Raw genomic sequence first — 15,363 nt, 5'->3', positions numbered from 1 at the left:
TATTAAAAAGAGTTGCTGAGAGGGGACATCCCTATCGGACCCCTTGGTTTATCTCTCTCGTATATGATAGCTCGAGATTTAATCTTAATTGTATTTGATTATTTTCATATATACTTGTGATAGCTTTTAGGATATTATTTGGTATTTTTCTTTCTTTTAATATGTTAAATAATATGTTTCTTTTAACTTTGTCAAATGCTTTTTCAAAGTCAATAAATGCAATATGTGTTTCTAAATTGTATTCTCTTCTTTTCTCTATTATTAATTTTAGGCAAAAGGCCAGGTCTATACATGATTATCCTTTTCTAAATCCATTCTGTACTTCTAAAATAAAGCTTTCAGAATATTTTATTAGTTCGCTATTTAAAATTCTGCAAAATATTTTGTAACAGGAATTTTGTATACTGATACCTCTATAGTTTTTAGGGTCATCTCTATTACCTTTCTTAAAAAATATGGATCACAATTGCTTTTTCCCCATTCTATTTATTTATTTATTCATATGGAGTGTCCTCCCTTTTCTTCCCCGTCCCTATTGGGGCGAGTTGAGCCCCCTCATGGGGGGTTAAGTATTTATGGCTGTAGATCTGTGTGTGTTCATGGGGCCGGTTTGCCTGCTTGCGGGATGAAAAATGCCAGATAAACTGGGGGGAAAACTCTGCTGTCCACGCCCAAGACGACTAACTTGGCTATGGCTGAGGAAAATCCTCAAGCTCCTCACTTCGGCGACGGGAATCGAACCCAGGACACTCCTTCCCCAGGTATATGGTTACGAAGCGCATAGCCACTAGGCTAACCGCGCGGGCCCCATTCTATTGAAGGGCTACTAGTTGAATAGATTTTATTTAAAATTAATAGGAGTCTTTCTTTGAACCATATTCCTGCATATTTATATAATTCAGAACTTAACTTATCTTCTCCAGGTGATTTTCCATTTCTTGTTTCTTTCGGGCTGATTCCTAATGTCACTATGATTTTATTGTTAGTAAACTGTTGTGTGATCAAAGTGATAGTAAATAGTTTGGTGACAATAAAAGTATAGAAATAACTTATTTGAAGATAAAATAGCATGAATGGCAATGAAGTATTTATTGAGGTGCTACTTGTTCTAGCAAAAAAGTATTATTAATAGTTGATGTTTGCATCTTAGCAAAACATGATATCTGCAAGAGGCACGAATGCTAGGCGTCATATGTATATCTCTCAGAATAACGGCATCCGATATTTACAAATTTGATTCGCCATTAAAGAAATATTGGTTTGAGCAAACAATTTTTGGCAGTCTTACCTCAGTAAGAAAGTTTTCAGTCATACCCAAGATTTACACTACTAAGTAAAGGCTTAGGAGTAAATAATTTTAGAGTCCTTCATCCCAAAATTAAATGTGGACATTTTTCATGTAACTTCAGAACTAGAGTAAGTGGCGATTGACCAATAACCGTAAAATAACCCTAAGAAAGATTATTTGGATCGTACACGAAATTCAAACTGTTCATTACAACGAAACGCATTCTTTGATATGCTACGTAGGCTCACGGGAATGGTCCAGTCTTGTGCAATTTCTCAGTAATTGCACACTTCAACCATCAATTCTTCCTTTATAACAGTTCAGCTGTTTGATTGTTTAGAATTAATAGTTCTATAACTAATAATTCGTTTTTCAGATATTCTGCTGTTAATTCTTACAAAACGGACCAACTAAACATTAATACAAGTATTAATGTTTAGTTGGATAATCAACATATTTTATCCCAACCATCAATTTGTCAACGAAATGAATAATAATGTTTGGACTCTACAGAGAGATTAATGTTCCACCTGTATGAAGTAGATAATGTTTGATTTTTTTTCTCCGTAAAGATGAAATTTGGTCTCATCTGTGTGCACTGATTAGAACAAAAGAGTGAAAGAGGAGCAAATATTATTATTTAATAATTAACTCACCAGTTAATTCTTTCTGTTCATCAGGAACCATAGAGGGCGCTACTATCATGGGCACAGATCCAAAGATACCGTTAGATATCCCCAACAGAAGAGAAAACACCATGGCCCAGCCTTCTCCTGGAATTAGTGGATGACTACGTGGAGCAATGCACATGGCCATTAAAGGTACCAGCAGGATGCGAGAAAGAGTCAGCAATACTAGTTGGATACGAGTCCAGTCATGAGGGATGGACGCCAATATCTGCACAAAAGGACACACAATACTTAATACATGAATGTGGCAAAGGGTTGTTTTAAATAGCTTTGTAAATGTCGGCTTTTAATCTCAGTGTTCATTGATTGGGCATCGTGAAATTGTCTTTGATAATACTCTAAAATCTTGGTAATAATTAACTTAGTTAATAAATTATTTATTTCCCTTCCAGTTTCAGCATCAATCCATCAAAACTTCCACGTGATTCAGTTGCATCCAGATTACGAAGAAAAACAATATAACTTCAATTTATTGAGTTAAATTAAAGATCAGAGTTAAATATTATTGTGCTATTAAAGCTCTGATCATAACAGGAGGGTAACAGCAATAGCCGAGCCTCAGTTAGAACTTCATTGGCTACAGAATTGCCATCCATTACCCTCCAAGGATATTAATCACCGCATCTCACGGTCGATCAATCCTTCGTTAAATATTAAGTTCTTAAAAGAACTCGCCCGAGTTAGTCGATCTCTGGCACGGGCAAGCGGGTTTTTCCTCCCGGAAACTCGGGTTTTTCGTCCCGTAAACTCAAGAAAATCGACCGTAGAACCCACATTATTTCAGACATTAAATATATATTGTGTTAGGGTTAGGGACCACGAGATGGCGGCACATTTGAGTCGTCTCTCTTCGCTGTGTACCGCTTAATTAGTGATCGCTTTGGGCCATCTATCTCTGATTGGTACCAGTGGAGATTGAACTGCCCACTCAGTCTCCAAAAGTTAGATAGGGCTAAATGGCCTCACCTACTCCCTATTAGGGAATAAAAAAGGCAGTTAAAACTTCATTGGCTACAGCATTGCCATTTGTTACCGTGGAAGTCCTAAAAAGGACTTTTCTTTTTTCTGACCCCCTGGTCTCGTTAAATATTATCAGCTCTCAACTTTACTGACATAAGAGATGAAGTAAAAGCTTTTCATATTCCCATCTTGAGAGAAACAGTGAGTGTAGAAAGTTTATGAGCTAATTGTTCGCCCTGAGTGGGCTTGGAGATTAGTCCTCAGTGTTGAAGTTTAGAATGCCTTTAGGTCTTTTATGTTTGAAATAATCCATTGCATCATAATCTGCAGCCAGTTGGATCAGTTTGTTAGGGTGCACAGATGCTTTTGAGAAGAATTTGATTGCTATAGTCTGCATGAAAGTGTAAATATAGGGGGCATCTGTGTCCCGATGTAGCCGGACAGTTCGGATGAACCACGGGGAGCCCAGGATCATTCTGAGACATTTATTCTGGATATGTTGTAGTTTGAGAATATTAGTATTTGAAGTATGACTCCAGCCGGTGAAGCGTAGATGAGTATTGGACGAACTATCGGTTTGTATATGAGAAGTTTGATTCTGGTGCTCAGCTTACTGTTTCTGTTAATTAGCGGGTAGAGCTAGGCTATGGATTTTGATGTGTTTGCACAGAGAGTCTTCATATGGGAGCTGAAAGTCATTTTTCTGTCCAGTATTACACCAAGATATTTGATCTCAGTTTTCAAAGGAATTTTAGTATTGAAAAGGAGAATATCTTCTTTAGGAAGCACTGATCTTCTAGAGAATAGGACGGCTACGCTCTTCAGGGGATTCACATGGAGTCGCCATTTGGAGAAATATTGTTCGATTAGCAGTAGGTTTTCTTGCAGTTTCTTGATGGCTAAGTGAGGCTTTAAAGATCTGGCCAATATCGCTGTTCATCACCGTATAGAGCTTTAATCGAAGATAATGGGTTGTACGGTATATCATACAAGTATAAGGAGAATAGGATTGGTGCTAGTAAGAATCCTTGTGGAACTCCAGCCAAGATGAGTTTTTGTGTCGAGACTACCCCACACATCCTGACTTGCAAGCGCCTATCGTAGAGGTATGCTTTTATAAGATGAGTGATTCCGATTAGTACACCAGATGATATCAGTTTGTATAGCAAACCATAATGCCAAACCTTGTCAAATGCACTGGCTATGTCAAGGAAAACAGTGCATTGACGCCAGTTAAAGCCCGTGATGATGTGTTCCACTAATTTGTGTATTTGTTGCGTGGTGCTATGCGACTGTCGGAAGCCAAACTGCTCCTCAGGCAGGATATTTAGTCGGAGTACTGAATCTTGGAGTCTGGTAAGAATTACTTTCTCGGCAATTTTGCCGAGATTTGAGATGAGGCTGATTGGTCTGTAATTTTGAGGCAATCTGGGATCATTTCCAGGTTTATGGATCGGTCCGCCAGTTTCCAGTAGGAAGGGAAATGTTTGTAGTGAAGGATGGTGTTAATTATATTTGTCAGATGGACAATAGCTCTACGTGGTAGAAGCTTTATTACTTTGTTAGAGATACCATCGGGTCCAGGAGCCTTTTTGTTCTTGAACTTCTTAATAATAGCATATATTTCAGTAGGTGAGGTGGGTGCAATTTGAGTGGAATATGTGAGAATGAGTGAATATCTGACGTTACGGTGGATCTTATATATATATACATATATATATGGTTAAAATCGAGGTGATCGTATGCAGGTTTACATTGTTTTTCAAGATGATTTGCCATTGCTTCAGCTTCATCAGTATCAGTGTGGATGAGACCTGAATCTGTTTGGAGGGGGGGGGAGAGGTTTATTTCTGATTTCTGTTTTTAATCTTTCGGATGAGATTCCATACGGAGTGGTTATCAGTAGAGATGGAGGTCAGTCTTTTTTTCCCAGAGTTGAGTTCTATGGGCTGCTAGGGCATCTCTCACTACAGAGTTGAACCTGTTCAAGATCCGTTTGTCTTGCGGCGCCCTGGTGTTGTGTTATCTTTTTCTTGCCTTTTTTGTTTCTCTAATCAGGTTCATAATATCTTCTGGCAAGTGGTTATATTTGCAGGTAGTTGCAGGGATAGTAACTGCTGCACAGGCTGCTTTAATCTGTTCTGTTAGATTTTTAACAGCTGTTTCTATTCCTCTTTTGATTTAATGATGGGAACAGGACCAATATATTTTGGAAGTACCTTGGAGAGCCTTTCCCAAGGAATAAATGAGTGAGGGAGTGGGGAGGGGAGAGATAATTTTTCAAGGTTTCCCAATTTTAATCGTATTGGGTTATGGTCTGATGACAGATCGTTAATCGTCATTAAATTGTATTGGAGTCTGATGTGCTGCAATATGGCTATGTCCAACACATCAGAGGTTGGTGGTAGGAGGAATGTTTATGGAGTGATGAGATATGAAATTTTTAATGAAAATTGCGGTGCCTCCTCCTCTGTGGGACAGTCTATCAGCTCTGTACAGTTGGTATCCACAACTTATGGGGTTGTCTGAAGGTCTTAGGTGCGTCTCATTTAGTAAAAGGACATCTGGCTGATGTCTTTGGACGAAATTTTGAAGTTCTAAAATCTTACTCCTCAGGCCGTTCCCGTTCCACGCAATGATCTCTAGAGATTCTGGTTTTAATTTGTTACTGTTCATTAGTGAGCGCTGAAATAATGGCTTGTGTGTGTGTCCTTTAGAAATCTGTTAATAGAACTTTATGAAGGGTTAGATCTTCTAAAATCCAACAGCATATTTGCGAGAGAAGAGGTAATGATAGCTGCCAGATTTGTGTGTGGTGTTGTCTGTTCACGGGATGACTGTTTAGAACGAGTTACATCCGCATATGACCTAGATTGTTGTATCGTAGTTACTCTTTTGGGAACCTCTGGCTTCGTCTGATGGGAGTCTGACATTTTATATTGAACTTCAGGAAACTGTGAAGTAGTCTCTGATATAGGTGTGCTGAGTGAGGAAGAAATGTTTCTGCTTCTGATTTTCTATTTCTTGGATTGTGAGCGTATCCTTTGTAATTGGCAGTGTGAGGACCTCCACAATTGGCAAATTTAGCCGGGGTAGATTTTGGTTTAGTGCATGTATTTGTTGGGTGGGCGACCCCACATTTTAGACATCTGAATTCAGCCCTGCACATCTTCTGGGCATGGGTGCCACAGATACCAAATCTTTGATATCTGTGGCACTGCCCTGTTGAAGCTCTTTTTCTTAGTGGTTCTACAGTAATTTTCTATAGTAATTTACATATGATCTGACATCCACAGATCGATGTCAGATTATATGTGTGCTTATAAGCTTGACTGATCTCAATTAGAACCAGTGGTATTGGAGTCTTGTCTTTTTTGGTCATTCTATTGACCTTAACGGGTGGTAGGTCTTGGTGGTGTAGATCCGCAACCACTTCTTCTATGGATACGTCTTCCGATTACTACCTTAAGGTTTCTTTCTGATCCTAGTGAAAAGGCGTGATACTGTATACCTTTGGCATCCAATTCACCAGACAACCTTTGATAATCCATCACTGAGCAGGGCTGTATTTTAATACCTTCTGTGAAATTCTTTGCTTGACTGAATGAAATCTTTAAATTATACATCATAGTCCTTAGGGACATCCATTGTTTCTTTTCTCGCAGAATAATCGGAGGTATCTTTTCACTTGAGGAGGTAGGACAGGCCCGTCTTCTTCCATTCGATTCGCTTTGGGTGGTTCAGAGGCTGCAGTTTTGCGATTTTTGAGAGCGCGAATCTCCTGATAATCGCTGCGATCTGCAATGGAATTGTCATCAGCAGTTGTTTATATTACGCTGGTGCTATCTTGATGGATACTGGGAAGAAGTTCAAAGAGTTGGGGGGTCATCTGAATCAACCTCTTTTATTTGATGAATTACGATTTTACCTGGCCATTTAGTGTGTAGTAGATTTCCTACATTCCTTCAAATTCCAGAAATTCTTTGAAATTTAGTTCTTCATATGGTGCCTCCATGATTGGCCCCAAAGTCTGTTCTGTGGGGCAGGACATGTCTTGCCCTTGTCACGATAGCAAATAGACAGTTGCTTATGATTACAAGATATGAAACAATGTCGATACTAGCGGCAGTAGGCTTAGCGTATCGCCCTTGTAATTTCAATTGACTTACCTGGATAAATCACTATGGAAAAATAAAGAGTTTGTTTATGGTAACAAGCAATTAACCACTATTACTAATGAATAAGCATAAATCGCTAAAAACATATCAATCAAATTCACAATTCACCATCAATAATACACGAAACACCAACACGCGAGCCGCCATCACAAATCTAGGGATCAAAGGAAAGAAGATTCTTTTTTCGTTAAATAAATATTATTAACCATTAACATTAATGACAGGAAGTCAGTAATGTTAATGGTTAATAATATTTATTGTGAAGCAATAAATATTGCTTCACAATAAATGGGGTGAAGCACTGGTGCTTTTCATATTCCCCTTTATCTGTAATGAGAGTTGTTTGAGAATGGGAGGTATGTGAGCAGTTAAGCTCGCCCTCTGAGGGCAGTTGTGTTAGCTGTGATCGGTTGAGAGAAGAATAGCCTTCGGTCTTTTGTGTTTATAGTAATCAGTCTCGTTGTAATTGGCAGCTTGTACGATTAGTGGGTTTGAATGTGAACTTGACTTCACGAAGAAATTTTCTGCAAGATTACGAAGAAAGGAGGAAATGTATGGAATGCCGGTTTCTCGGTGAACCTGTGAATTTCTGATGAACCACGGTGCATCCAGGATCATCCTAAGGCATTTGTTTTGGATTCTATGTAATTTCGAAATGTTTAATTTTGAAGTGTGACTCCATGCTGGTGAGGCGTAGGTAATAACTGGACGTATTACCATCCGGTAAAGAAGCAATTTATTATGTAGGTTCAATTTGCTCTTGCGATTGATCAATGGGTAGAACTGTACTATTACTTTGGAAGATTTGGAGCCAATGAGATTGATGTGCTTTTAAAAAGGAGTTTCTTATCCATTAATACCCAAAGATATTGGTCCTGATTGCCATGGGATCTTATGACCAGAGAGCAGGATGTCTTCTTTATTGCAGACCTTTCTTTTTGAAACCAACATGGCTGAGCTTTTGAAGGGGTTCACTTGAATCCTCCAGTTGGTTAACCAGTTTGCTAGCTCACTGATACTTCCTTGGAGTCTAGTAATTGCTAGGCGAGGGCTGAGCGATCTAGCTAGAATAGCGGTGTCGTCGGCATGAAGGGCCGTAGTAGTTGTTCTTGAATTGAGAGGAATATCTGCCATGTAAGTTGAGAAAAGTATTGGGGCCAGAAGAGAACCCTGAGGTACTACCACCAGAATTTTGCGCCTTGATGACACAATTCCGTTGAGTGTTTCTTGCATGTATCTTTCATTAATATATGAATATATGAGTTTCATTAGTTTAATTGGGATATTGTTTTCAATTAGTTTGAAGATAAGGATGTTGCCAAGACCTTATCAAAGGCCTTGGCAACATCCAAAAATACAGCAATGTGACGGTTCCAGTTAAAACCGTGAGTGATATGTTCTGTTAGTCGGTGAATTTGTTGCACCGTGTTGTGAGCTTTGAGAAACCCAAATTGCTCATTTGGGATTATGTTCTGTTTGTCCACCGCTGATTGTAGTCTTGATAGGATGACGTTTTCTATTACTTTGTCGAGCCAGGAAAGAAGACTGAGGGGCCTGTAGCTTTGTGGAAGTTGTGGGTTATTACCAGGCTTTTTATGAGGTATAATGTCAGCGATTTTCCAATCTGTGGGAAAGTACCGGACTAGATGAATTATGGCTTTCCGTAGGAGTTGCTTTATTATTCTATTGGTAATGCCGTCAAAGCCGGGGGCCTTTTTATTCTTCAGATGGGAAATAATATTTATTATTTCTGTTGGAGATGTGGGGTGATGGTTTCTGAATCATCCTTAGGCTGTTTTAGTGCATTTCTAACTTTACGATAAAATTTGTAAATAAGATTGATATTTAAGTTTATGTAAGATGGGCTGCATTGATTTTCCAGATTGCCAATTACGGCTTCTACTTTTTCTTCATCTGAGTGTGCAATTCCAAGATTGGTCTTCAAAGGGGGAAGTGGTTGTGTTTTGGTACGAAGAGATTTTACAAACTTCCACTGGGTTGATTTCCCTGAGTTTGGATTCCCATTTGGAATTCCTGTGGATTTGGAGGGCTTCTCGAACCTGTCTGTTCAGGTTGTTTAAGGTTGTTTTATCCTGCGAGGCTCTGGTGTTGTGATATCGCTTTCTAGCTTTATTTTTGGCCCTAATCAGGTCCATTATCTCTTCTGGGATCCAGATGGGAGCGTGGAAGATAGTGGTTAGAGTGACTGATGCTATTGCTGTGTTGATTTGCCTAGTTAAATTGCTTACAGCTTGGTCTATTTCTTCTTTTTTACGAATGACAGGGGGTGGAACGATGTGAAGTGGGAGAACCTTAGAGAGCTTGTCCCATGGTAAGAAAGAATGATGGGGAGAGAGCTGATCTTGAAGTCCTAACCTGAGCAGGATGGGATTATGATCTGAGTTAAGCTCTTCTAATGTCTCCAGCTGGTATTGACATTTGATGTTTCTGAGGATAACTATGTCTAATAAATCAGAACTTACTGATGGTCTGTAGTGCGTGGGCTCAGTGGGTCCAGCTACTATTGATGAGTTGATTAACGTGTAGTTGAATAAGGTACGGCCTTTGGAGTTGATTGACGAACTGAACCAAGCCGTATATTTGGATTTTAGGTCTCTGCTATAATTATGGAATCCGTGCAGCTGAGGCTGGAGTCTAATTCTGCTGTCAATAGTGGAATGCTCTGAAGATTGTACGCTGCGTAGATTTTGATTTTGCCTGCGTTATTAGTGTGCACCTCCATACCTGTCACCTCAAAGTTTAGTTTGGGGGCTGGTCAGCGAGTTGTGGCTTAAATAATTTTTAAAATAACATTGTCGCCTCCACTAGAGTTAAGTCTGTCTGTCCTATATATAATATAACCTCTTAGTTTTGGGTTGTTTGATGGTCTGACGTGGGATTCACTGATCAAGATTATGTCTGGATTGTATCTTTTTATGAATTCTTGCAGCTCGAGAATTTTATTTGTTAAGCCATTGGCATTCCATGCTGTTATCATGAGAGAATTTGGTTTAAAGATTTAAACATGATTGAGAGCTGTTAATATGGATTAGGTTTCTAGATAGAATCCCATTTTGGAAGATGGTGAGGTGCTTGCTTTGCTGAATCCATGCAGCATTGTTGCAAGTGACGAGGTTAAAGCTGATGTGAGATTAGAGCTTGTTCGCTCTTGCGATGAAGGAGTCTGGGTTCTTACCATTTCCGCATATGATTTGGACATGGATGAAGGTCGAGTGCCTTCCTGTGTTTCCGAATGTGAGGTATTATGATCTGGAGGGCGACCAATTTCGTTGTTTGTGTCATTGCTTGGAGGAGCTTGGTTCATTCTTGTTGATCCACGGTATTTTTGGATGGAAAAGGCGTCCCATGTAATTAGTGGGATGTGGTCCTCTACAATTGGCACAGCAGGCAGGTGTGGATCTGGGCTTGGTGCAGGAATTAGTTTGGTGACCCTCACCGCATTTTAGGCATCTATAGCAGCTCTGCACAGTTTTTGGGCATGCCCGAACCTCTGGCATCTGTAGCCCTGCCCTGCCGATGCCTACTTCCTTAGAGGTTCGGTTGTAATTTTAAGCTTACAAATGTCGGTAACTTCATAGATGCTTTTTTTGTGTGTTGGAGATTTCGACCAACACCAGTGACTTTGGTGTTTTATCTGACCTCAACATTCTACTGACTGATTGGAGTCAATCCTTGATTGATGAGTTCAGCTGTGATCTCATCAGTTGTCATGCCCTCAGTCACTCCTCTTAGAACTACTTTTAAGTTCTTCTCGCTAGTTAGCGCAAATGTGTGGAAGGGCAATTTAGAGTTATCCAGCATTTTCGTCAACATGCGATAATCTGTGACAGTGGTAGGTTGAATCTTTACACCCACTTCAGTATTTCTTGCCCAGGAGAAATTGATATTTTGTTCTCCTAGGAATCTTGAGACTGAGGTCCATTTATCTTTATCTCGAAGGATAACAGGAGGTACCTTTTCTTTTCTATCTTGGGTGATCTGATTTTGGTGAGTTGTTACATGATCTTCCATGCTACCTTCCGATGTTCTGTGTCTTTTATTAGATTGTTCCTCCTGTGAATAATCGAACTGTCGGGAAGTCTTTGTAGGTGGAACAGGTGTAATGTCCTCTTCGATGTCCCCATCATCATCTTCAGTGTCATTTACTTGAGTGAAGAGATTCAAGCAACCAGGATAGTCTGTTTCAAATTTCTTTAGGATGAATTTGAGAATGTCAAGTGAGATATCTTTGTTTAACTGTTGAATGGCGTCCTTGATATCTTTTACATTCTCCATCCTTGTGTACAATGAGGGATGATTCCGATGTCTTATTCCTGACGATCTAGGAAGATGGTCTATTGACAAATCCCTCAGACTCACGCAAGAGTCTACCAGCTAAGCAACGTGTAATCACAAAAACAGACAAAAGGAAGAAAGCTTACTTCTAAATATATCATTCGGAAGTCCCAACCATTATATACAGCATAGAACGTTTACCTCTATATATCATTTCATCTTAACTATTCAATAGTAATCTAATTCACCTGAACAAATAATTACCTTCAATCACTAACCAACCATTTTTCATATATATATATATATAAAGGTTTAATGACTATTACCGAGAGAAAAGATGACAAGATATATTTAACAAGATACTACTAGTTTACTAGTTTCGTTACATGAACATCCTCAGGTATCACAATCAAAGAAGTATATAAAAAATTACAGAGACTTAAAATTGTACTAACAGAACAAGTATAAAAAACAGTAGCGTGTTTAAAAAAAATTCAAGTATGAGTTCCAAACAAACGAATACTACGCGCTGTCGCGAGTGCGCCAGTACTGAACAGAAGCAACGTGTGCGTCAGAGAGATTGTAACTCAGGCTGTTGTTGATATGAGAGGAATCTAGAGAAATTTCCCTAGATTCAACAATCTTTCTTTCGTGTTCATCGTAGCACACATGGATGTTAGCAGTTTGAGTCCAGTTTACAATGTGCTGGCGGCCTTCGTCTGAGTTAGCTGAAATGAGAACGTGGCTAGAGAGAGCGCTAGCTCTAGTCCATCCTTCTACGTTTGGATGAACACCGTAGAGATATCTCCTATAACAGGACTAGAGCTAGCGCTCTAGTCCTGTTATAGGAGATATATATATATATATATTAGGATAACCAAGTTATTTTATAAACTTGGTTATATATAAATATATATATATGTATTTTTTTTATATTTATATATATATATATATATATATTAAACATACCAAGCAATTTTATAAGCTAGGTTTTAATCCTTTTTCCCAAGTAAGCAAACAGGCAAGTAAGTCAAGTTTGCGCCTGCACGTAGTGCAAGTCTGAGGCAACTCCTGGTAAAAGTGGAGTAAGCTCCGATCACTCTCCTTAGTATTTTCCCCTAATGCAAATACATCTTTCTCTCATTCTGAGATTTTTATTTAATAAGGTCAAAGCACCTTGCTGCAACTTGTTTAGGTAAAATTCATATGTTATGCATTAAAGGCAAGGGCCACTACCCAGACCGGTTTCGACTTTTATTGAGGTCTCGTCAGTAGGAGCCAGACCTAAAAATGCCAAGGTTGAAGTAATGCAGAGCTTATGAATTTTACCTAAACAGGTTGCAACAAGGTGCAACTTGTATTTTTCCCTTCATATGAAGCACATCTCCGCAAGGGAATGTGCTTCATATGAAGGGAAAAATACTCAACCTTTACCACGAGTCTGTGGTAACTGAAAGATTGTTCCATATAAAATTGTAGTGTCTAAATTAAAACTAAAATTCAGTACTTAAATCAAGAATACGCACTCGAAAATCATCTTCACTAAATGAAAGTTCAGATGGAGTACCGAAATCAGAAAAATGTATTGATTCTGTATAGCACTTGACGATAATAATAGCCAGATGTTGTAACCCTCTTGTAATGGACCACAACTTGAAAGGCTATCCACCCCTCCCGCAAAAATGAGAACCATCCTTTTTCTTTTCAAGGATTAGGCATTTTCCTGTTCGGCTTCACTGGTCTTTTCATCTTGTCGCTGGTCTTCCACTTCTTTTGGTAGCTTATATCTTTCTATCCTAATCAGATGTTCTTTCCATTTCTCTCTGTATTCCTTCGTGCTTCCATTTAGGTCATAAATATCTAGTTCTTTTCTGATGTCTTCGTTTCTTATATGGTCCAATTTTGTGCATCCTTTAATTGTTCTTAAAAATCTCATCACTGCAGCTCGTATTTTAATTTCACCTGTCTTTTTAACGGTCCATGTTTCTGAACCATATAATAGAGTGGGAGTGGCCATTACCTTATAAATTTTTAGCTGAATTTCTCGTCTTATATTTTATTCAGTGTCCTTTTAATTGTTCCACAGATTTTCTGAAATTTCTTTTTTTCCCATCTACATCTTTAAGATCTGTTATTATGCAGCCTAAATAATTGAACTGTTTGATCTGTTCGATTATTCCATTTTCTGTAGCTATTTTTGATCTAACCTGACCTTTAAATGCCATGACATTTGTTTTCCTTTGTGAAATTTTTAAATTGTGTTGTTGGCTTATTTTAATTCATAAACTGATTTTTACAGATCATCTTCATTGTCTTGTAATATGATGTGATCATCTGCATACAGCATTGTATTGATAACAGTTCTTCTGGTTAACTGGATACCTTGTTTTATTGTTGTTTTCCATATTTTAGTAATCTGATCAATATATGTATTATATCTTCCGTATCTATTCCTAATCTCTCTTTTCAATTTCAAGGAAACATTCTATACGTTTAAATTGGGGAAGATAACCTGTTAAGTGGAGTACTGTGTGGTTTTTGGATTATTCGAATTTTTCTATGATTAAGGACCAACCAGACAGTGCAAACAAAACCCCGTGTTAGTTAGAAAAAATATATAAATTTCTTTTAATACATAAAAGAAAAAAAAATGACATCTTATAAATGCCACATCTATGATGTAATAACAACACTTGATTGCGTCACTAACCCAGGTATTGCATCATTTACTAAAGATACAAAGCAGCACTATTATTGAAACAGTTATCACTATGAAACCTAAATTGAATGAATTGAGACGTCATTGTAATGCTGAGACAGGAGTCGTAGCAAGTAACGATATTGTTGCACTTCGGTTAGTGAACAACCTGACAGTCCATCGTTACATAAAGTTGTTATTTTTTTAAAAAAACATGCGTGCTGCATGTTTATAAATGGACAAAGGAAAACATGTTGTGGAATTCTGATCACTGGACTACTGTACATTTTTTTCCTGATGCGTTGAAGTTCATATAGAAAGGTATTTTAGATAATAGACCTGGTTAGGCTTTTTATTTGATTGTTTGAATGATCCAGTTACATTTAATACTTCCCGGATGTTTTGACGTCACACTGTAAGTAAAGGTATTGATTGACTATATTCCTGCAAGAACCACTCAACAACTTTCTCATTGCAGTTGATTAATTCTCATTCCATTGCCTGATATGTAACTTCAAATTCTTCTTGATGTGAATTGTAAACCTATAGTACATTATTATTAATATATGAGCAGTGGCGGCTCGTGGCTTGAAAAATCGTGTGTGTGTGTGTGGGGGGGGGATGCGTAAACTTTCGAAATATACATACACACTGTAAGTACAGTGTATACGTGTTTGGATAAAATATCAAAATTATGGTAAAAACTAAAAAAAATTAAACATGAAAATAATAATTTATTATCGATAAAATTATACAGATTAGTATAATTCAAAATTACTTAAAAATAAAATCCATTATCATAACCCCAATAATGTTCTAAAATAAAAACTATAACAAATGGTATGTCTTTAATTATAATGTCCAAATATTTAAAGAGATGGAGTAAACACGATAAGAACACGAAACGAACACTCTACTACTGGCGCTAACTGCATATAAACAACAGTGGAACTGCGTGACGGACAGTGCCGCATTACGCTAATAGCTCGCATCTCACTATGACGTGCATATGCTTGCGCGCGTAGCAATATGACACTGTGGTAAACACCGTGCCGCTAGCGCCCTTCGACCTCCTAAGTGCTACAAGATGGATTTTCATTATTTTTTATACAAAATAAGAGAATTGTATAGGATTGTTGATGATAAAATTAAATATTACAATTAAATATAAATAAATTAATAAATATATTTATATATCGAGAAAAATTGGGGATGCTGCAGTTCCGCAGTGCCTATGCACGAACCGCCCTGTAT

The 15,363-nt window shown here is 38.1% G+C and overlaps 1 protein-coding gene across 1 annotated transcript in view; it reads right to left on the bottom strand.

Annotated features, from left to right (window-relative positions):
• Ent3 (equilibrative nucleoside transporter 3) overlaps positions 1 to 15,363 on the bottom strand; it is an 81,992-nt gene that overhangs the window by 27,305 nt on the left and 39,324 nt on the right. The window contains exon 6 of the mRNA XM_090395132.1: positions 1,945 to 2,185. Within this exon, the coding sequence (XP_090251258.1) occupies positions 1,945 to 2,185 (241 nt within the window). The remainder of the gene's footprint in view (positions 1 to 1,944; positions 2,186 to 15,363) is intronic.

Source organism: Typopeltis vanoorti, chromosome 7 (genome assembly GCF_054136105.1).
Source record: "Typopeltis vanoorti isolate ZY-2024b chromosome 7, IOZ_Tvanoo_1.0, whole genome shotgun sequence".
NCBI lineage: Eukaryota > Metazoa > Arthropoda > Arachnida > Uropygi > Thelyphonidae > Typopeltis > Typopeltis vanoorti.
Note: the sequence above shows the minus strand (reverse complement) of the source record. Positions and strands in the feature narration are given on the sequence as shown.